The sequence below is a fragment of the Lineus longissimus genome, chromosome 9, assembly GCF_910592395.1.
Source record: "Lineus longissimus chromosome 9, tnLinLong1.2, whole genome shotgun sequence".
NCBI lineage: Eukaryota > Metazoa > Nemertea > Pilidiophora > Heteronemertea > Lineidae > Lineus > Lineus longissimus.
Window position 1 is genome coordinate 10,050,088 of NC_088316.1, and position 25,209 is coordinate 10,075,296.

Sequence of the window (25,209 nt, forward strand, 5' to 3'; positions counted from 1 at the left end):
GGTTGTCGTATTCGCAGTTACTGACAAATGGAAGGGATGACGGGTTGTTACATAACACGATGTTAACCCTGTGATGGCTGCCTGCACAACTGCAAAAGTAATCACCACGATTAGTTATGCATGAGCGAAATCGCGTACGAAAAAACATTGATTGGCGACCGTGATGATGGTGAACCGCTTTTTAAATAAGAAACTATCTTTATGAGATGGTGTGCTGAGAATGCATCAGCTTACAGATGTCATTATCGGATCGATTTGTGCTTTATTCCCACATGGCTGAAGCAATGATAGTGTTAACATTATCTCAATCTAGACTGGCGAATTGTATCATCATGACAAGTTGCGGCAACTTCCATTGATGTTATCTCTCAGTGAATGATGTTATTGAATAAATATTGCCCACAAATGATTGTTTGTGTTATTGTCCTATTTTTGTCATAATATTTCCAATGGTCTTAAAAACAACAGTTGGGACATGACGGGATCTGGTCGTCAATTTGAGGGGAAAACAGAGCAATAGAAGCATAGAGCAATGAGAAGATATTAGATCGGCTTTTTATTCCGGTGGTTGGCAGGGAGCTGTTAGAATTATTTCTAAAAGGATGATTCAGTTTCGATATTTTTTAGAAACTGAAGGGTTATACGTTCGATAGTTGTGTAGGAATTTGCTATTGAGTGTGAATCGCAAATGCAGGTATAAACCTACTACTCGCGAGACCTTCGAATGAGCTCATTTTGCTCATTTTACTCATTCAACTGCCTGATGTAAAACGTGGAGGGATTGCTTGACACGGCAATCGAAACTGCTGGCTACTACGCAAAAGGTCTGGTTTCAATTCCGAAAAAATCCCACAATTGTATGTCCAGGTGGACCGGTGTGGGACAAAGCCATAACATTCTTGGCTTACCTTCCTTTATATGAGATGTAAACCTTGAGCTCAGTGGCGAGTGTCTTTTCTAGGCAATAAAGGACCCCATCTTCATCCTCGATGTATTGACATTGCTCAGCTTGCAGACAACGCGCGTTTATACCTTAACCATGTTGACGAAAAGTACACCATGCATTTATATGCAATCTATTTCCAAATGAAGTTGATCGACTATTACTCAATCATAAACGGCATCGCTGTACACACAATGGTAATAGTAAGAAGCGTGATGCCACAGACCATCACTTTTGCTCGATCAGCGGTCTGATATCTCGACAAGTGTAGCGTTTTTGTGTCTCATCCAGAAACCACAAAATAATTTTGGAGCCTTGTTGGTAAAAGACGCAGATTTGGACGCTAAGTTTTGCAACATTGGATTAAATCACCTACATTCAATAAATCCCGCCTCCAGAACATGAACCGCGCGCAGTGGCCTTATCGAATTGACTGGAACGGTTTGGGAATTTTAGCGCCATAACAACAACAGAATACAGGCCGGACTCGATTACCAGCTTGGCCGCGTGAATATTCAACCTTGTGTTATGACCGTGGTAGGTGATGAGGTTGACCTCAGGGCATTTATCACAGAGTAGAGCTGAAGAATCCAGCAGTGAAGAAATCTCCATTTCCCGTCGAAGTTGCCTTGAACGGGTCACCTTAATGAACGCGTTGGTCACCCCAAGTGTACATGATTTTTTTAAATCCTACAGAATTGAACGAATAACCACAACAAAGCAGAACACCAACAAGAATGTGTACAACATTGCCAAGCTCATCAACACATAGACGTGTGCACATCTACTATAAGTAAGTCGCGTTCGGATAACTACCATGACTACGGTCACATCATCATAACCGCCCAAAAGTTCGACGTCCAAGCCATTCCAGTTCAGTCCATTCCTTGAATTCGACGAGACCCCGTCGGGCCACCTGTGTCCCTTTGATGTCAATGCATTACATGAGAGGAAGTTCAATTTTATTTCATATTTTTCGATCCTAGTGTTATTGTGCAAGTCATTGAGGTCAACGCTATGAACCTTGGTTGATTATGCGTGAGTGGAAGTTTGGTCTCGTGATGAGGTTACCAAATCAAATTCCTCTTGACCTGGAGGCGAGATTCACAGAATCCAGGCAGTGCAATCCAATGATACAAAACCAAGCGTCCAGCGTCCTGCGTCCAAAATCTGCGTCCAGGTTTTACCAACTACCATATCCTTTGCGTTGAAACTTACGCAGTGTCAAGAGAAGATAAAAAGGACAATAACTCATGTGAAGTTGTTTTTAAATCCAGTTCATAATAGCAGAGCAGTGGTCATGGAAAGTGAGGTCTGTGTGGTCGAAAAACGGGCTCACCATTTGCTGCTCTATATATTATCGCATACAGATAGTGTACATTGCATACGGCAGAATCAGATCAAATTTGGGTGATGTTCACTTTCCTTGCCCGAAAGCTCTTGGCATAATTGTTAATATGATGATCACGTCCAAGTAGGTTACAGAATATGAAAAAAGATCAGAACAGAAAATAATGTACTCTACAAGTTACAGATTTCTATACTGATTAAGATTTAAGATTTGCGACCCGATATTTGCTGTAGTTATTCATGATAATTACCGGCGTCATAACCCTTCTTTTTTTGCCGGAGGTCCACTTTTAGGCTACTGTCCACCTATGTGGGGTATTTTATTTGCCCTGGCATAGAAACTCAGGTACAAGAGACCACGGGTTTTGGTCTCATTCGACAGACCCTCGTCATGACGCACAACGTATACATTTGTGATCCAGTATCCATTTGAAACCATCGCGGTAGCGATGAGAATCACAAAATTATTGTGATCTCGTTATGTAATGTCAACTGAGCATGCTGCCATAATTTGCAAATACACTGTTTGCATCGCTGTAGCATCATTTGGATTAATCAATGCTTGGCTTAATGATGATCATTTTGTGTTTAGTATTCATGACCACGCCACTGTCATGTTCGCTTGGCTGCCCTAACGCGCTAACGTACGTTTTTCACATTGATTTTCCATCAAATAACAGGGGATGAGGATGCAGTCTCAAATGACCGTAAAATTAAGATAAAGAATATGTAAACATGTGCCCGAGGATGAAGACTCGCGGTGTAGCATTATGTCGCCCGTGATGGCCCATTGATATCCCTTTAAGTCAGCTGGCCAGAATGATGCTACTATGTTTACCGAAATTAGAAGGAAAAACGTGTAAATGTGATGTACCAATATATTTTGCTTTATTGATTAAACTTTGTTGAAAATGCCATTAAAGGCATACGCACGATTTGGGGAGCAACGTCTTACCGTCCATGAGAGCGCCCGACTGCTCTTCAAGCAGTAGCCAAATATCTTTGCCATTTTCCCTCACCGATGAAGAGAGCACTTCGTAAACGAAGCTCCAATGTATGAATCAATTATGGATAATTTCTGTGAGTTCACCTCTCGATCAGATATACAACTTTTCAAGACGGCAGTTTTCTTTTGAATAACCCGATATTTCAGAACATTAATGAAGGCGCGCTAGAAGCAGCATGATAGCCATAAACACCAAAAAAGTAGTTGCATGCCTGAACAAAATAATGTGATCTCACAGAAATTTGCTATTTCATTGCACATCGCGTCAACTGATATCAGTTGCAAGAAAACGATAGATTACATTATGAAGTAATCTGTTTATGATGCATTGATACAAAAAGAGACAGTTGATACAAGTTTGAGGATATAATAATGTTGGTTATGTCTGGAGACAATGAATCAAACTATCCATCGTTTGAAGATTACATGTTTGCCATTTGTGCTTTGTGATGAAAGAAATATGGGGAAAAACCAGAACGAAAATGGAGCGTGATCAAAAGAACTGACGAGACATTAGAGCTTTTTTCAATTTTCACATTTAAAATTTATGTATTTCTAGGATTATTCCGTCAATATGTATCTCCGCAGTATATGGAGAGACGGTCGTCTCGCGTACCACGATTACAACGAAACTTTAACACTCAACTACTTGATCGATTCTATATGGACGCCGGATATTTATTTCATCAACGAAAAGGAGGGTTACTCCCATACGATTACCCAACCTAACAGGCTGATGAGACTCGCTCCTGACGGGACTATTTCCTACAGTCAAAAGTAAGTCAACAAGCAGGCCAGGTTTGTTCGTGTAAACAGCCAGTAAAAGGTAGTTCTAAAGTGAAGGGTAAATTTATTTATGAAATCTACTTTTTTACCAAAATTATGATTAAACCATTACCTCGTGAAAATAAAAAACTGAAAAATATTCCTAGGCGGTTCGAACTTGGGACCTCGGTATTCGATGCTTTCTTGGCCACGGATCGTTACATGTTATACAAAACTACGACGTCCTCGAATCATGTTAACCAATCGTGTGTAGCTTTATTTTCTTATCACAACCAAGATCTCGTGGTGGTGGAGATGAGGATAACGATCAAATAAAATCGGAGGTCCTGAGTTCGAGGGAACCGCAAGAAATTGTTTCCGTTTTTCTATTGACAAGAGCGTCTCTGTGACCTGTGTCTCGTCAATGAACTTGTTGCTAATTGTGCAGTCAAGTGAGATCAGTCAACATATGGTCTATCATTATTGAAGTGTTATTGTTCGTTTGATTGCCGGGAGGGCGAGTTGTTTTTATGACCGCTAGGGGTTTCATGCATACATATCAGCGAGTTCTACCGCTTGTCCACTGTGTAACCTTTTAACCAAGAAAGGTGGCCATCATTTAAAAGTCCTATCGACAAGATCATTCAGGCCAAGGCACCGGTGTAACAGTTTTAATGGTCATCCCGAAAAGAGTGCCACACTCCTCATGTATGGTGACAACCTTAGAGATTAAAAGCGCTTTATAAAATCGTTTTATCCCAAACACTTTACCCTACGAACAAAATGTTCATTCCACACACGGTGTGTTAATACATGCAACCAAAAGAATAAAGTTCAGAATATGTTAGTAAATCAACCAGGCCCGATATCTGGATAAATGAGCACAACACATCAGTGCAGAAATGTGACATGAAATCAGCTGAACACTTGTTAACAAACCCTGACCACAAAATCCTCTGGAAGTCAATTGAAAGGATTTGTTCAAATATGAAGCAATTCAGATAAGGAGGATTAGACCCAAGCTCAATAGGGATCAGGGTATGTTTCTGCCTTATGCATATAACCTGATTATTCAATCAGACAATTAGTTTTCCTGCACACATTTATTATACTCATTACACTAGAAGACACCTTTGAGAACACAAGGGGAAACGATGCGTGGACTGCAAGAGATCCAAAAACTTTTGAACTTTATCAGACGCACTCTGAAATTATGCCACTAAAGGACCTTGATATCTGGAGGTCTATTTGTTTTGGGACGGGATGTCAAGAGCTATATCAAGCTGGCCACACACAGACGACACAGCTGTTTCTTCGCTGGAGTTCTTGGTATTGGGTTCAAGACGAAATGAGATCCTACTCATGAGTCAAGTAGAAATGGGATCCTATTCCTGAATCAAGTAGAAATTAGATCCTACTCCTGAATCAAGTACCGATCCTTGTTCTCTGCCCATATATGTACCAATAACAGTATTTCATTGCCAGTGCGGCAGTTTTGAATGGCATTTGAAGAGTGTCCAAGGAAAAACGGATTCTATTATGTACTTGTATATTTTGCGGCATTGACAGTGTTAGGTATAACTTAATCTGTCATCATAAAACAGGGAAGGACACTTTCCAGAGGGGCATTTGTGACTGCTACTACATCGATGTGGTTGCCTGCCATTATAAATTGTGATGCATGCAGAGACGCTGACGTTAATATTCTTCTGGGTACACCAAAACTATACCCATGATAAATGCCGTGTAAGAGAAGTGTTCTTCTGGTACACTTCGGTCCTGGGACTTCGGTCTACCGGACTTTACTCAGGTCCCAAGGTTCGAAGTGCGGTTGATGAATCTCGCGGTACCGTATATGTAACACAAGTCGCAAAGCTCTGTTCGCGAAATTTTGTGTCAGTAACAACTTCGTGTCGTTTACGAAATCGAAAGCAGAGTGACTTATTTTTTCCTTATTTTCGTGATATCCCACTGACCTTTTCATACCAAAATGCTGTCTTGGGAGGCGGGATTTGTAAAAAAATCCTTAAATCTGCGTTTGTCGCATGATTCATATTCTGCTCATGTCCACCGCAACCACGACTGTATCATCGGTGTGACCAACCCCGTCGCAGGTATGCTGGGTATTTTGGTTTGGTAGACCTAGGTTCTAGAGAAACGAATTTACCAGGATACTTCTGTTATGAAACATATCCTGAGTTAAGTTTAGGTGAACCATATGGACGACATTCACCCTAACAAAAACGGCGACAGGGCTGCTTCCAATCACAAGCGGAATTGTAGTTTACGTCCCATGGAGAATCAACTCCCCTTATCATTAATGATGAAAGTACTAAATAATGAATAACAGGACATTGCTTTTGATTGCCAGTACACAAAAATAATATTTTATTCCAAAAACTTCTTTTCTGCCTCTTGACGATCTTCTACACATCTACATATATTATATCGCGACATTCGCATCGAAACTCTTCTTTTGAATAGGGTACATGAACATGTAAATGTATGTGAATAATTGAGAGTCAGATGAAATGCTAACATTATACAGAGTGATCCAAATACATTTTTATGTTGAAATTAAAGGGTTGATAATTTAGGTTGACAAATTAAAAAATAACATTAGTTAGGTTTCGCAAATTGCACGCATTGCAAATGACGCACCCTAAATAAGTTATTTATCTGACAAAAAAACGAAACAAGTAGTTTTTGCTAAGCTGATTAGCGTCTGTTTCTCAAGGGACATTGGAAGTGCAAACTAAATGATGAATATCAGGACATTGCTTTTGATTGCCAGTACACAAACATGATATTTTATTCCAAAAACTTCTTTTCTGCCTCTTGACAGTCTTCTACACATCACCAGATATTATACCGCGACATTCGCATCAAAACAATTCTTTTAAATATGGTACATGTACATGGAAATGTAAATGTGTATGAATAATTGCGAGTCAGATGAAATGCTAACATTATACAGAGTGTTACAATATACATTCCATGTTGAAATTAAAGGGTTGATAATTTATGTTGAAAGATTTTTAAAAATGACATTAGTTAGGTTTCGTAAATTGCACGCATTGCGAATGACGAACCCTGAATAAGTTGTTTATCTGACAAAATAACGAAACAAGTAGTTTTTGCTCAGCTGATTAGCGTCTGTTCCTCAATCGATATATAGTTTGTCAAGCCATTTAACTGTCTCAGACGCAGCGAATTCCGAATTTGTGGCAACGCACTCATCAAGTCTTATCAGATATCGAGTCGGTCTGGATTTAAACAAATTAGTTATTGAAGGTAATGGTTTCTATAGCAATATATCTTAATCCGTCACCATGCATTGAGTATTATGTCCCTCATAAGTTACGCATGAGATGTTGGTAAACAATTATAGACAAGCTGACATGGAGATGATGAATATGATGTTTGACAGCGCATTATAATTGGCCAGTCAATTTTTCGGCCCCGAATCAAACTCGGTAATTTCCCTGGAGTGAATATTAATGATAAGGAATTCACCACCAACATCGCAAAACCACGAGATATTATATTGGATACAGGTGTGTCATTTTGATGCATATCTGAATAATTATATCTGATAAATTGATTGCTGGAACTGTGTCATGAATAAGCTTTTATCAAATATTTTGTATCCTTTCTAAAATACACATATCATACTTGTGACTTTTCCTCTGAAGAATAGACGTTAAATTTGAAAACCTCCCCAAACAAGGAGAGGCACTCACCTCGGATCTATCGTTGGTCGCTCTGGCAATCATGTTGACAGCGCCATCAACGACAGAACTGAAGCAAGAATTTTGTTAAGCTGTTTGTCTTGGTTTAAGAACATAGTCAAGTCAATTCTGATTTTGAAGTTATCAATATGAATATTTTTTAAGCTGTTTGTCTTGCTTTTTGGCTCACCGTAGGGGAGTCTATACAACACCGCAGTGTCCGTCGTCCGTCGTCCGTCGTCCGTCGTCCGTCGTCCGTCGTCCGTCGTCCGTCGTCCGTCGCCGTCGTCGTCGTCGTCGTCATATCCTATTTCTAAAACAGTGGCACGTTTCTTAACCGCTATGGCTATGGACTTAAAACATTGTATGCATGACCCCATAGGTCAGTTGACCTTTGACACTGAATTTAGGTCCGGTCTGATTCTTAACTTGGCCACTAGGGGGCCAAAACTGAAAACATAAAGAGTGTGATATCACACTTATTAGTGATTTGTTTTTGATGTAATTTTTATGGTAGGTTCTCCTAGCAAGGATATATCACATATCGTACGTGTTTTTGATTTGACCTACTTTTCAAGGTCACAGAGATCAAATGGCGTAAATTTGCCGTTTGAGTGTAACTGTGGCACATTTCTTAACCAATAAAGCTATGAACTTGAAATTTGGAACACATGACTCCTTACATCATATAATCTCTGACACCGAATTTCACTTATCCTACGGGTTTTTGATTTGACCTTATTTTTAAGGTCACAGCGGTCAAATGGTGTGAATTGGCCGTTTGTGTGTAACTATGGCACGTTTCTTAACCACTAACGCTATGAACTTTAATCTTGGTACACATGACCCCCAAGGTCAGACGACCTGTGACACTGATTTTCGGTTCGGTCTGATTCTTAACTTGGCCACCAAGGGGGCCAAAACCAGAAATTTCAATAGTGCCATATCTCGCTTATTACTGATTAGTTTTTGGTAAAAATTTTATGGTAGATACTCTTAGCATGGATACATCAGATATGATACGGGTTTTTGATTTGACCTACTTGTCAAGGTCACAGAGGTCAAATGGCGTAAATTGGCCATTTGAGCGTAACTGTGGCACGTTTGTTAACCCCTAAGGCTATGAACTTGAGACTTTGTACAAAGGACCCCCTAGGTCAGCAGACCCCTGACCCTGAATTTCAGTCCGGGCTGATTCTCGACTTGGCCACCAGGGGGCTAAAAGTGAAAACCTAGAAAGTGTGATATCTATTAGTGATTCGTTTTCAATAACATTTTTATGGTAGGTTCTCCCAGCAAGGATACATCACATATCGTATGGGTTTTTGATTTGTCCTGGTTTTCAAGGTCACAGAGGTCAAAGGGCGTAAATTGATCGTTTGAGTGTAACTATGGCACGTTTCTTAAGCACTAAAGCTATGAATTTGAAATTTGGTACACATGACTCCCTACGTCATGTGACCGCGGACAACGAATTTATCTGGTACTCAACTTGGCCACCAAGAGGCCAAAACTAAGATAGGTAAAAAGTGCAATATCTCGTTTATTAGTGACTTGTTTTTGATGATATTCTTATGGTACTTACTCCAAGTAACGATACATCACATGTCATATCGACTTTGGTTTGACCTATATACTATACATGTACGATGTTTCTTAACCTGGATGAATTCCAAAGCACTAAATATCTATACGGTGAGCACAATGGCCCCTGGCCGTTTCATTTAGTATGCATTCAAGTTAATTTGAAGCTTGAAGTAGTGTAACGGAAAACCTGTCCGAACGGTGAACGTTCAAGGCGTCACCAAAGACAAAGTCACACCCACAGGGTACTCAAAATAGCAGTCCTCATTTTGGGGACAACTACATCTCAATCGGCAGTTTTAGAAACAGGGCACAAATATCCCAAGTAATTGATAATATGGTTTATCAATAACACGCAGCAAAATAGTGGTGAAAATATGTGTATAAGCTTATTTACAACAGTTCATCACACCAATTAGATACCAATCACGCATAGCTTCAACCCCCCCCCCCCCCCATTGTTTCCGAATAACACCCCCCCCCCCCCCCCCCCCCCATTAAACATGCTACCTCAGTTTTACTTCCCCAGCTACACAAGAGCCTCCCTATTGCATCACCCAAATACTTTACCACCAACAACCCACAATTCACCTCCCCACTGCAGTGTACACACCTCATACTACAGTTGTGAGGTCGCAGCCAGTGTTAGGATCACACCAACGCCTGATCCTAACACCTAACACCCAAGATCACACCAGTTGTGACTTATCGACAGGATCAAGTGTGATCCTCTAGATAACACTTGATCTTGGTGTAATCCTAGGTCACAGCCCGTGTTGGACTTTAGGATCACACCAGGTGTCACACCGTAAACCCAGCTTGGTGTTGAAGATCAGGAATTGCCTGTACATTTTACATGCGCTGTAACACTAAACCTCTTAGGGATTAGTGAGAGCCAGAGGTCACAACTTAAGATCAGTGGTAGCCATCTTTGCCTATGTTGTCATTCACACACTCAGTATGTTTTTCATCCCAAATGTCTAATTTGTGGCGAATATGCAACAAGAAAGAGGTCCAAGACATGAACGATCGGCAGCAGTAAGTCAGTGTTACCCTGCCAGTCGATAGTTGACAACTATAGTTGGTGTGACACTGAGCACCTCAACACCAACACCATGTGTGACACCTAACACGGAACACCCAACACCTAACACCAAACTGTCCCCAGGATTAGAGAGGTCGGATTAGGTGTAACCCCTAACACTGACACCCAACACTGGGTGTAACACTGGCTGTGACCTCACCTAGTGTATGTAGTTTCTCAGCTGATAAACCCATCCCAAGCCTCACTGACAAAATGCAGTGGTTACCCTGACAAGTTTGCATCGAAGGTTTTATCTCCTGGCTTATAAATGTTGACTCAGTCTCATTCTCATGGCTAAACCAAGGGCTGATATTTTGCATGCTACACAGCACAATGGAGGAAAACGAAGCTTACTGTCCATCATCAGATGTATCGTAACCAGTGCGCAGTAGTTAACAAGCTCATAAAGCAGGCGCGGACTTCACATTATTCAACAAAGATCATCGAATGTGGCCGCGATCAAAAACAGATATATAAAATAAGCCGGCATCTACTCGGGGATACTGGGTCTTCCCCACTACCACAATCCGAGTCACCCAAGGAACTCGCTGAGTCCTTCAGTGAGTTCTTTACCGATAAGATTGCTAAGATCCGGGAAACCCTCAACACTGCCCAGGATGACGGTTCCCAAGCGACCGACGAGTTACCAGAGGGAGTGACCCCTCTCTCCGAATTTCCACCAGCCACAGAGGAGGAGGTCAGAAGGATTGTGATGAAATCCCCCTCGAAATCCTGTGAACTTGATCCGGTTCCCACATGGCTTCTTAAGCTCTGCATCGATGAGCTGCTTCCAATACTAACTGCCATAATAAATGCATCGCTAAAAGCTAGCTGTGTCCCCCGCACTTTTAAATCTGCGCTCATTAGGCCTCTACTAAAGAAGCCAGGTCTCGACTCTGACATTCTCAGAAACTACCGCCCTGTGTCAAACCTACCCTTTGTGTCGAAGGTTGTGGAGAAGGTCGTTGATGCCCGCCTAGAACATCACCTCCTGTCCAACTCGCTGCATGAAGAAATGCAATCCGCCTACCGAAGAGGTCACTCAACAGAGACCACTCTACTAAGGGTTCAGAGCGACATCCTTGGTAGTTTGGACAGGGGTGATGTGACAGTGCTTGTCATGATCGACCTCTCTGCAGCCTTCGATACCATTGACCATAAGATCCTTCTAAAAAGGTTTGAACAGTTATTTGGCATCACTGGCTCTGCTCTTGCCTGGATTGCATCATATCTTGATGACAGGTATCAGACCGTCGTTATTGATCGTCAAAGATCTACGGCTGTTCTCTTAAAATATGGTGTTCCACAGGGGTCAGTGTTGGGCCCAAAAATGTACTGCATGTACACAAAGCCACTTGGCAACATAACAAGAAACCATGGCCAAGGTCATCATTTTTATGCTGATGATGCCCAGCTTTATGACTCTTTTAATCCGGTGATCCAACATGCACAGGAAGATACAATTGACTGTCTTGACTTATGCATAACTGACAATGGTTCCTGGTTGAAGGAGAACATGCCGAAAAAGAACGACGACAAGACGGAGGTGGCACTCTTTGCATCCATTCATCGTTCCAAGACCCTGGATCACGTTTCGGTGAATGTTGGTGACTCTATCATTGACTCTGTGGCATGCGTACGAAATTTGGGGGTGATGTTTGACAAGAAAATGAACATGGAAGCACAGGTGAATGCTGTCTGCAGATCGGCCTACGCCCAACTGAGGAATGTTGGACTTATCCGGCAGTATCTCAGCGCTTTTGCGGCCCGCTCGCTAGTGTGCGGCCTAGTCACATCACGGCTGGACTACTGTAATTCACTGCTCTATGGCATTTCAAAAGACCTTATGAACAAGTTGCAGAGGGTGCAGAACGTGGCGGCCCGCATCATCACGCGCACCAAGCGTCGAGACCACATCTCCCCTGTACTACGCGAGCTCCACTGGTTGCCAGTTGAGCAGAGGGTGAACTATAAAATCCTCATGCACGTTTTCAAGTGTGTGCATGGAACAGCCCCGGGTTACCTGTCAAGCCTAGTTAATATCTATAGGCCAGGCAGAGACCTTCGGTCAGCTGATGACAACAGACTGGAAGTTCCAAGGGCCCGGAGCAAATATGGAGAGCGTTGCTTCTCTTTCTCCGCTGCTGTTCTGTGGAATGCGCTCCCTTTTGAGGTCAGGCAAGCAAGGAGCCTTGCATCATTTCAGACGATGCTAAAGACTCATCTTTTTCGACAATGTTATTAATATTGTAAAAGCGCCTTTGAACGGATAATAATCTGAAAAGGGCGCTTAAATTTAAATATGGTATATACATACATACATACATACATACAATGTGTGTGAGAAAGGAGAACCAAATGTCAAAATGACAGCATAACAATCATGTTATGTACCTTGCAGTTCTTGGATTACAAGACTAGAAAGAGCTCCACTTAGAGAACCGCTAGTTAGGCTAGTTGGGCGTGGAGTACAGGCAATCTGATTGCTCCTTGGACTAACACGAAGTTTTATACCGATATTCTGGCCACGAGGTTGGTTGACCGAGGTTGGTCATCTGATGATCCAATTGCAACATTACAACAGAGGGGTCAGAGGTAGAGCTTATGTAAACCAAAATCACAACCTCTCTAACTTGACATATTGCACGATTATGTTCCAAATGACATACACTAAATAATGATACAAAATCCTGCCCAAATACCTGAGCATATAGGACCAAACAGGACCTAAAACATCTCCCTAAATTGTGCTACTGATACACCCTTATCTCCAAAATAGATCCACCCATCCATGACCCCATTCTATCTTTAGCTCATTTTTATAACTTCATTGTCTTACAATCTGTTCCTTTCAGGTTAACGGTGAAGCTGGCATGTTTCATGAAGCTTCATTCTTTTCCTCATGACAACCAAACCTGCGGCATGAAGCTGGAAAGCTGTAAGTACATGTGCCAGTAGTACTTATTTTAACTTTTCTCAAGTTACCAACAGACATCTTATCGTGGGCATCACCAGAAAATAAGTACGGTGGTCGATTTTCTGTTATTGTACGATCGGCTATAGCGATATCACGTGCTTCCGAAACATGTTCATCAAATTTCCACTGAGAAGAGTGGTCGTTCTTACAAGGCGACCAGCGCCCCACCCCGCCACACACACGCACGCACCCAAAGATATGAATAATTATCATTCATCATCCAACTCTCGCCTCGCTTTCATATACTAACAAAAGTAAGTCACCCTCTAAAAAATTGATTATGATTTCTAAAGTATCCACGGCAATGCGATGAAAAATTGCAGGACATCATTATACCATCATTAGGCACAATGCGTGAAAAGAGCAGGGGTATACATATTGTTATCAATTAATGATCTTCAGTTGAATGAAAAAAGTGCCATTTCAAAAATAACAACATTCGTGGCATGTTTCAGTGATTGCATGGCCCACACTGCCAGTCAATTTCAGCCTTGGTGGATCAGTTCTGTTATTTTTGAAACGGCACGTTTTTCATTCAATTGAAGATCATTCGTGCGTAACAATAGGTAGGCCCTTGTCCTTTTCACCCACTATGCCCAATGATTGTATGATGACGTACATTGTCGCGGATGCTTTAGAAATTAGGACCAATTTTTTAAGGGGGGGGACTTACTTTTGTTGAGGTGTTTATTATAATACGTGCTGAATCTCAAAACCACCTTGAAATAAGACTCAAGCACCGTATTCGTGCTCTAACAGATTAACGCATTTTAGGCAGAGTACATCTCATCCATTCTCCCTAATCGACTCGTATGCTAGCCTTCTGATAATGACGATTCTTTCTAACGATTTCCTTTTCATGAAGTCAGAAGTGTGAACAGGCAAAAACGGCGATGACAGCCATATTTTGAAGTATGATCCCGCCGAAATTTGACGCACACATAGTGGTTACTTAGATTCACCACCATACCAAATTAGAACCCTTTACATCGAATAACAACTAAACGTACCGCCCGACGTTGAAATTCTAAACATTGATCTCAATGACATTGACAATATATGTGATGTACCTTTGCTTGGTGTATCTACCATAAGGATATAATTGAAAAGTTCACTTTGAATGTCTTCAGTTTTGGCTACCTGTTGACCAAGCCATTTATCAGATCAGACCAAAGATTTTTTGTAAGGTCATTGGACCTAGGCGTTCATGCGTACAAAGATTCAGGTCTATACCGCTAGCGCTTACATAAGGAGCCGACAACGAAGGATTTGACGACACGTGATTGTAAAAGCTCGTTCTGCTGATAAACTGGACATACTGTATAGTATGCGTTAATCGGTCGGCCCGCGAAACTTGTTCGAATGGAAAGTCGTTGAATATCCAGGTTCAGGGAACTGTTAATCAACCCGTCACCCGCGAGAATAGTGGTCTGGTCAATTTCATTAGTGCTCAGGCCTACTCGTCTGCAATCATTGCTTGCGTGAATGACCATCGTGCTGAACTGCATTAACCCTTGGCATTCCAGTAGTGGGATTGAAGAAAAACTGACGACACCTTTTTTCATGAATTCTATTTTGTTCAATAGACTTGAAACTTTGACCATTCGTCACAGGATTTCTACACAGGAGAAGAATTCCTAACAGGGTATGGTAGGTTTACGCCAAATCATGGTCTAGATCTTTATCTAAATTTATAAATTCAAGACCATCGTCTTCGGCATTTTCGAAAAAAACGCTATCGAAATCAACGATGTCTTGGTCAACGTGTTCTGGAACGGGTGGTTATCAAGTTGCAGCAGCTACATGCATGCTAGGACGTGCGGACTGCCTCTTCATTTATGGGGGCCCATGGGCAGGAATCACTGATGATTTGCAAAACTGTCTGTCTGGTTATAGGTTCACAACGATCATTTTCATCATTCTTGTCGATTTTCCAGGTTTTCCACCTTCTTCGCATGTTACTTTTAAACGATGGGATGATTGTTCGATCAAGGGGTTGAACCAGCGAGGTACATCTCCCTGGGAACATCTCTACAAAACCCGCCGCATCTTCAATGTGACGCTGCACCTGTACATTTCGATGGGCCGGGAACATGTCCCAAATCAACAGGTTGGGAAATTCGTCCCCTACAAAGGAAATAAGACAATCGTTCACCAATGGAAGTAGGCTCAACCCGTTTCGGACGTCGATACACGAACGTTGTCGGGAGCATTTTCCCTTAAACCCTCAATTTCTGCGCCGTCTGCCCTTAGGCCTTAGAAGATGACACATGCAGGCATTTTCCTGCCATTTACTGTTATACCCAATGTGACAGTGGACCCTAATTTTGAGTTACCAGAAGTACGCACATCAATTTGTTTCGCTCCCTTAGCGTTGTATGTGTACTGTGGTGCCATGTCATAAAGCGCAAAAGTTTCATTCATATTAATAACAAGGTCTATTCCATTTTTGTCAACAGTCTGGGCAACTTGCTGCCGAAAATTTGCGACACGTTCATCCGCGTTTTCTGGGATAGCTGAGGACTTTTTACATTGCTTCCGATAGCTTATGCCATTCCTGGAGAGAAAATCGGTCAACCAACCTTTGGACGCCCTGAATTCAGCTTGTTGAGGCCGATGCTCACGGTATTCCAGTTGTTGCTGTTGGGGAAGCTCATCCCACCACACCAGGAATGAACGTAGGGCTTGAATCATCAGGTCTTCGCCGAGAGTGGAACTCCTCGTTGTCGTCTGGCCTCCATCCACTCACGCACCAATCTGTCAACCTCTGGCCAAAATGCTGAAAAAGAGTGATTTGCTTAGCCATATTCCAACGAACCCTAACCCTTGATTGACCTTGTATGACAAATGGATGAAGCCTTTGCTCACTGCTGCCGCATCTACTTTTTCACCGAAGCCAAGAAGCAGAATGACATGGTGTTGTATGGAAAGATGCGTAATCAACTTAACTGGACCTAGAACCGGGATATTCAACGACTTTCCATTCGAACAAGTTTCGCGGGCCGACCGATCAACGTATATCATACAGTATATACTGCTCTTCCGGCTTCAGATAGACCCAGCCAATCTAAGAAGACAGCCACAAACATACTCAGTCACCTCATCCAAAATGACCCAATGTCGTACGTCATTTAAACCACGGTTCCAACAGTTCTGTAGCCGTTGGATAATATGTCCAGTCGTCAATTTCATTATTGGCTGGGTTATGGTACAAGACAAGGCCATTTGACTTGGCCAGGACCATGTCATGATGTATGAATAAAAGGCCAGATTTTTTCTGATATCCCGCGGGGGCCACTTGTCCCATAAACCCCACAGCACACTAGTTTTTCATCACTCGGTTCAATAATTTAAAGTCCTCGGATTCCCATGGCGTGCCGACGTATATGACATTGTACAGTAGTTGCTTATGCAAGACAAATTCCATGTTTTCACAGTTTCGAATTATTTAGTTATTTACTTTGACTTATTGACTTATAGTCGGCTTGACGCAAGTACCCAACGCGCCGCGAAGCGGCAAAATATCGAAGCTGGCGAAACATTTATAACGGGTCACCGTGATCTCATTATGGACTTATAGCGCGATTATTTTGCTGTATATTGTCACGAGGAAAGAAAAGCCCGCGAACAAACTTCGACTTATTCATGTAAAGAGATAATTTAGAAGGTATATAGTGCAGAAAATGTTAATAAATGATCATTCCATACCGTCTTTTGAGAGCATTTTTAATTGTAAAAAGTATATGCCTACGTCACAGAGTCTCTGTAATGGTCATTTTTATCACAGTATTCTGGCGCAGCCAGAAGTTCTTTACTTAGTAGTCTGGTGCATGCCAGGCTTTCTTTGTACGAGAAGTTTTCGCACGATGTATGTGGGCAGAAGCAACACTGCGCAAGATTACCTCGAGCAGGGGCTAATAATAGATTATGCTAATAAGCATACCTTCCTCATTGAGTTTTCCCTGAATGGTCCATATTGCGCGAAGCTCGGGACGGCATGGTTGTCTGTTGACTGTGCTTTAAGAGAGACTGGCACCATGCCTTGAAAACCAATGTTTTTGCATCTTATCAAGATCTACTCCGGCTATGTTTAGTTGAGGGAGTCATCAATTTCAGCATTGTTCTGTGCGTCCAACTCTCAGATATACAAGTACAACTTTTTTAAAGGCTAATGTCATAGTCTGAAACAATATTTTCATGAGTTGGTGCACGGTAGAAGAGGCTTAGGGCAGTATGGAAGCAGGATTGTGGGCCAGTTCATCACTTAGAAATGTTGGGGTAATTTGCATAAGACACGCTCGGGCAATGATGCTGACATTTGGACAGGCACTTTTTTTATTTAGCAAACCTTTAACACCCATGGCAATATCAAAATTAAACTTACCCACACTGTGGAAGAAATAAAGATCAAGAAAATCATGAATTTTCAATAGGATTGACTGGGTGCCGTATTGTGTGATAACATTTTGTCTTGACGAGAGTATCGTTGTTATATTTGAACACTGCATATTTTGACCCTGCATCTTAATTTTGCCATCAATCTAATAATATCAAGCCTGTATGAAGCAAAATTTAGAATACAATGAAAGACAATCGGGACCTATCATTCTTGAAATCTCATTCCGATAAAGCGGATATCTTTGAAGTTATGAATATAACCCTTGAAGTTCGGTGGGTTTTTTTATCCGCCCGCTATACAGAGTGCATCAATAAAAATGTTACACTTCCAATGGACAATATCTTTTATAATTTTGGCATTTACCCTAAAATAAACATATGCATTTGGATCATAGCGTTGAATCACCCAGTCAAGTGGCCCCCAAGGTCATCTGACTCGACCTCCCTGGATTTGTCTTCACAACACCCCCAACTGATCTGAATGAACTTCAGCAAAGCATAATTGATGAAGTCAATGTGGTACGACAAGACAGGGAGCTCATCACACGTGCCATTTAGGACATGTTGAGGCGAGCACAAGTTTGCGTCGATCGGCATGGCGGCCATGTGGAAGACAGATAGGAAAATTGTAGAATGAATCAGTTATATGTCAATCTTCAACCGTGAATAAAATTAAATGTTAAAGGAATGCTTCCTCTTTTTCCTTTTTTCTGTTGAACCACTTAGAAGTTGGCGCAAATCAGATTTTACATGAGACAATAAAATCTGTCCTGTGCAGTCAACCGTGAAAGGATTTTGCTCTTCAAGCACATGTGCATATTTTACGGTATATCCAAAATTATAAAAGATATTGACCATTTTGGAAGTGTAACATTTTTATTGATCCGCTCTATACATTGTGTGCATGTCAGCACGGTGCCTATTGTTCTTTTACACGGCCATGAAACTCATCATGAGCAGGCATGGAATATTAATTACTCGACCACCACACAGCGTTAACCTCGACTCATAATAATACGTTACTGGTGACATACTAGCTGTTTATGCCATGATTTTATTGCTGACATCGAATTGGTTATCCTTTAATGACGTCATCATGCCCAAATAGTCTATACAAAACGATGTTTAGCACTCGAGTAGGGTTCTTTTCAATAAGATAGTACTATATTTTAATAAATGTATGAACATCATTCTACCTGTTCTAGGCTCTATGTAGCGTTGTCACAAATGCAATGATAATAAATTACAACAAATACTGTGGACCAACTAATTGTGTACGCGTGGCACAGTAAAACCTTCCCGCTCTCGCATTGTCATGATGTCACATACATGGCAGCAAATCATGCAACTGATCACGTTATGACTCAGCCTAATTGTATCGCCTTCTGGTCCGAGGCTTTAATGAAATTTTGTTTTGTGGCATATATGTAAAGACTAAATTGTAAACAGTGGTGGTGTACGATCAAATAGATTTCAAATTTATACGACAGATAGTCAAGACACGTTAGTGTACAATCTTACATCATTCCAGACGGTTACACCTTTCGTGAGCTTGTATTCGAATGGATGGATGGTGGCGCCGCTCTTGAGTTCAGTTCAGATATGGAGCTACCAGAGTTTCACATGAAGCACCACGAATTTGGATACTGCACGAGAATCTACTTTACAGGTAAAATGATTGTTCTAGCTATAGTGATGCCTTTTCTAAGAATATGCTATTCTGAGTCGATTGGGGCTGAAAGGGTGGATGTCGTCCTGGGTGCCGACAAATGGTACCCAGGTTCGAGATCGACTGGACAATAAGCACCCTGGGTGCCATTACACTAGACAAACAGCACCCAGCTTCTTTTTGCCTGGCTTACGGATCTTAGGGACGAGGACGTTTCTTGCAATCTCGTTTTATCTCGCGCCGTGGTACATATCGATTGATTGTCAAGAAAAATACGCAGCAAATTCATTTATTTTGTCATCACACAATTTTTCATTATCTGAATATATCCCTCCTACATACCTTTTCTGAATAAATCATCCGAAATGTGCTTTCAAAGACCTTTTGGCCTAAACGCGTTTTTTTCTGTTTATCTGTTCTTTTTATTTCGCTCACTGCTAATGCCGCAAGTACCACGGTGCGAGATAAAACAAGATTGCAAGAAACGGCCTCGTCCCTAAGATCCGTAAGCCAGGCAAAAAGAAGCTGGGTGCTGTTTGTCTAGTGTAATGGCACCCAGGGTGCTTATTGTCCATTCGATCTCGAACCTGGGTACCATTTGTCGGCACCCAGGACGACATCCACCCTTTCAGCTCGATTGGGCCGTGCAGACTTGATAACTCTTAGTGGTAAGATGTTTTCAACAGTACTTTGTTCATGGCTATATGTCAACTCCCTGACCCTCAAATGAGTCATAAACGCCATTTTGGACATTTCAAAATCGCCCATATAAATGTTTTCGAATGTCCCGAGGACAAAGAACTCTATTATTCGCATTTAATCTCTGAGCTAATAATTTACATTACTATTATGCATTTAAAGGCCGTGAATATCTCTCGAAATAAGCCTATTAATCGTATATACGAAACCACTGATTGCCATATGAGAAACCCATTCAACAAAAAGATACGATTCTTGTTTCTTTTTCATTTCTTAATCCGAATGTGAATCATACTATAATACTTCATACTACATACCTGCAAGATAGAATTTGCCGAAATTGTGATAAGAATAGTGTTGAAGACGAATACCATTACCTTCTGGAATGTGATAAATATGACACAGAGAGGAACCATCTATTTAATTATCTCGCTACCTCATTTGGCGTGGACGTAAGTACTACTTGTATCTCACGAGAAGAACAATTGAGTGTGCTTTTGTCTGGCCCAGCGGCTGGTCAGGTTGCGGACTACATACGTCACATTTATGCATTGCGTAACTAAATACGCAGTTAAAACGCAGTTTATGTCGCTACCATCGTGTATTCAAATATGGATTTCAAATTGTTGTATTGTGTCTCATAAGCCTTAGCAGGCTGGCGGTTTTCCTTTTCGATGACGCATACTATAATTTGAGGACCGTTTGTCTGTGTGTCTAACTGCATGTCCGTCCCTTTGTTCTACTACTCCCCAAGGTCCTAGCCCGTTAGCCACGAAACTTTATACACACTGTTTTTTGACCCGCAGAATACCGTTAAGGGGTCGACGAGGTCGAACGTCAAGTTCAAATAACTCACACGAGCTAATTGCCACGAAAGTTACTGAACTGATTTCTTCAAATCAGCTCTAGTTTGACCCGCAATGGGTCGAAGGGCAGAATTATGAGGGCAAAAGTCAAGATCACAGTAGGCTCGCGTATACCGCGCTGTCAAAGCCAACGCGATGCCGAAATTTTCTAAGTCCAGCGAAGTTGTCAATTTTTACTCTAACAATAGCGATTATATCCATTTTATTCCAACAACAGACATTGATGACCCGAACGAATAAGCGACCTGCGCGTTACGGGATACTCATGGAGGATACCATTCGCGTTTGCGAACAATGTTGAAACATGAAACATTGTACATGTGTTGTTTAAGCTTCAGAACATTGGGCTAGATAGTGGACTATCCATGTTCGCCTAAAATCCTGCAGCACTCAAAACGCAAAATCAAAGCTGCCCTTAGAAGTTGCAACTGAAACTGAAATGTTGCTGTGTAAATGAAGGGAAGACAGATGTATTACTTCAATGGCAACTTGCCATTCCTTTCACTCGGATGTGGATACATTTTATCTGGTGAAGCAATTTTTTCTATTCTTGATAATCTGGCTCTCCATCAAAAAACTGTAAATCATCTTCCTTGTCACTCTGTTCAATTTCAGATTATTGTCCAAGTTCTACTTGTCGACCTCTATTTTCGTCAATAATTGGGCAGACGTCTATCTACGGCTCCAAAAGTACGCACATCATCAGCACTGATCCTCTCCCAAGACAAGCTGATCATTTTCACGACCTCTCTAAGTTCGGTTTGGGGACTTTCCCATTACCATTGCCCACCCCCCACCCCCCCCCCCCCATCCCTCTCCCAGTCAAGTGAAAATGCCCTTTCGAAGCAGAACTATTGATTTACAAAGGTGTTTTCTCCTCCGTTTGCATTCCCACTACTCCCCCCTTCCAGTCAAGTCCTATGCAGAAGCGAAGCGGCGACTTTATATGGGGTTTTATGACATCAAAAGTGTTCATGATTTCACCCAAAACGAGACTGCTTGAATTATAAGCGGTCACTGTGACAATTGCCCCCATGAACGATGTCCTCAGGCAGGATATGTTTCATGAGATCAGAATGAAGTGGTTCGTAGGAAATACATGGGTAATCCCCTATTCATGACAATTGGACAACAATGACAGGGGATTGTTGTGAGCCACTTTATACAATCAAGAAGTAAAGTCCTTTTCATATTGGTATAACAGGAAATGTGTTTTCCCAGACGATACTTGTGATTCCTGAATGACTGGTCCGACTGCATCAGCCCGTCGCCCATTCAAGGTTGGGAGCTCCTCATACGTGTTTCTGAGGTCATCTTCATTTGCTAACCAATCGCAAAATGTCCATGGATGGATTCGATATCGACACGCGTTTTGTGACGGTGTCCTCGCATACACATGGCCTAAAAGGTGGGCCTGAATGTAGGCCTAATCATCTAAATATTGAATCTTTTGAGCTGATGAATAGGCATGGAAATGTCGTCTTGGGCTCGGGATACAAATCGATGTCAGCATTACCACTTTCACCATCTTCATCATCTGTCATCGTGGCCATACATGTACAACGGCTCAAGAACAGCAAATATTGAACACAAGAGCGATAGTTTTATATTCACCAATACTTCACATGAAACAAGTTATAAAACGCTTCGCACAAGTCTCATTCAATTATCGGTACTATTGAGTCATTATTATCCTGCTACTATTGTGCGGGAATAATTAGACCAATTATGATCAAATTACGTCTATAATCCCAGTGGAAAGGGGATGATGCCCCGTCTCGAACCCGCTATTGTTACATTAAAAATCGACAACTACGCTCTACTTTGAAAATTTCGGAAGCGCCTTGGCTTTGACGGCGGGATATACGCGAGTCTACTGTATGGTCCAAATAACGCACACGGGCTTATTGTCACCAGACTCTGTTACCACCAAACTAGTGAATCGATTTCCACCAAATATATTTAGAAGTGTTGATGCCAATTTCCAACTGGGAAGTGAAAGGTCCAGGTCATAAGGAATCAAGATTACACGCGCGACGAAATTGTCACAAAACCAATAAACCGATTTCTGCCGAAATTGACGGTTGATACAAGGCCAGGGTGTGACTAGGTGGTCTAATGTCAATTTCATTAAGTCAAAAAGGTAAAAAATGCGCAAAACGGGCCAATGCCACCAAACGGATGAACCGATGTCCACCAAACATCTTTTTCATTGTAAAACTCACAAGAATATATTTTACACAAAAGAAATTTCACTTTCTGTTTTACAATATTTTCCTTTTTCCTGAAGTGCAGTGTGCAAAGTGCAGAAGTGCAAAAGTGCGAAAAAAAACTTGGTCTTCCCCTAGATACTCTTTGAAATGTTTGCCTATTTTTCTGCAAATTCAGCTCCATTTTTGTGACATTTTTCAAAATTGATTTTAAGTTTTATTTTTTGTCTGGGACGCTGAAAGTTTGGTAATTGTTTAATTTTGTTTTGTTTATATATTCTTTTGCAATAAGTTTAATATGTTCTATTGCAACAGAATGCCCTAGATTTCCAAAAATATTTCTTTGATGTTATAGTGTGGGATGTTTAATTGTTGACAGAGGGTTAGCCAGAGTGTTTTGATGATGTTAGATTCCCACAATAAATGTTGTATGGTTTCATTATGTATGGAAAAAAACTACATGTGTTGGTGTTTGTGAGGCCACAGTTGTTTAGCCAGGTATTGACAGGCAATTTTTTATGTAAAATTTGTATTGCAACATTCTAAGTTTCGTGTCCATTGTGGCCTGGTATATGAGGCAGTATATGCCACTCCAAGCAGCCTCATTGAGGTTGTATGCAGTTTCAGTCATCCATTTGTTTTCTGATTTTTCTGGTCTTTTGCTTGTGCTTTTTATTTTTTGCCAATAAAAATAATTTCCAGGTTTTTAAAGTTTTTTGATCTTTTTTATATCTAGAGTGTCAACTTCGGTCAAATTCGAACTCCCATTCTTTATTCTTTTTTCCAGTTTTTTGGTACTGCGTGTAGCACAGCTATTAGTTTGAAGGGTCTTGTTTGAATTCCATATTTTCTTGAGAATTGCCCGCATGTATAGAAATTCCCAGCTTCATCCACTAGATCATTTGAATACTTACGTAAGAACCAATCAGTGTAGAAGACTGTTTTGTCATTTATTTTAATACTATCATTATGAAAAATCATTTTTTAAGAGGATGCTCTTCTTTTGAATCAGCCATAGCAATCCAAGCTTCATAGACATCTTGCAAGAATGGGTTTAAAGCCACACTTGGTATTGGCACACGGGTACTATAATTGTCTGAAGTAGTTTTTTTTCTCTTCAAAGTGAACCCCGTCGTTGAGGTAAGATAGCTGGGAAACCACCGAACAGAGTCCTATCACGACAACTCATGCAGATATCACTTATTTCTCACCTTTCCCATGCTCTTTCCATAGTACCATTCATTAAACAAGTTTGTCATGCCAGTCGAAGGGCTTGGGTTTTTTATTTAAGGGCTATAAGAATGATTATATTACTAATTTGGGCTGCAATAGATGACGTTGCTTTTAGATTGGGGTAGGTTCAGGGTGTACATGTAGTTGATCAGTCGACCATTGACATAATTGGCGATGACATAATGCATTTTAATTCTTGAATCTTTATATTTCAGGTAACTTTTCTTGCCTGTACGCCGAATTCCATCTGATGCGCCTATCTGGGTACTATGTCATCCAAACCTACGTCCCCAGCGTTTTAATCGTCATACTATCTTGGGTATCTTTTTGGATCGACCACAGGGCCATTCCCGCCAGAATCTCGCTGGGACTTCTAACCGTGCTCAGTATAACCACGATGAGTTCTGGTGCCCTTTCCCAGCTGCCAAGGGTGTCGTATGTCAAGGCGTTAGACGTATGGCTGGCTACCTGCCTAACCTTTGTCTTCTGTGGATTAATAGAGTTTGCCATTGCTAATTACATTGCTAGGATTGAGCTGGATAGACAGAATAAACAGCACAGTTTGTCAAGAGAGGAAGATGATGTTTATCATTTGAAGGTTTGTATATTAAAGCGATTGAATCACTGTAAACGTTTCTCTGAGCCATCCCATTATAGAGTCGGGAAAATCATTATATGTGATCAACTTATGGGT

At 41.3% G+C, this 25,209-nt stretch overlaps 1 protein-coding gene across 1 annotated transcript in view; it reads left to right on the forward strand.

Annotated features, from left to right (window-relative positions):
* LOC135494025 (gamma-aminobutyric acid receptor subunit beta-4-like) overlaps positions 1–7,886 on the forward strand; it is a 98,585-nt gene extending 90,699 nt beyond the window's left edge. Inside the window, exons 6-7 of the mRNA XM_064781776.1 lie at positions 3,859–4,076; positions 7,760–7,886. Of these exons, the coding sequence (XP_064637846.1) occupies positions 3,859–4,076; positions 7,760–7,886 (345 nt within the window). The remainder of the gene's footprint in view (positions 1–3,858; positions 4,077–7,759) is intronic.
* Positions 7,887–25,209: the final 17,323 nt, after the last annotated feature.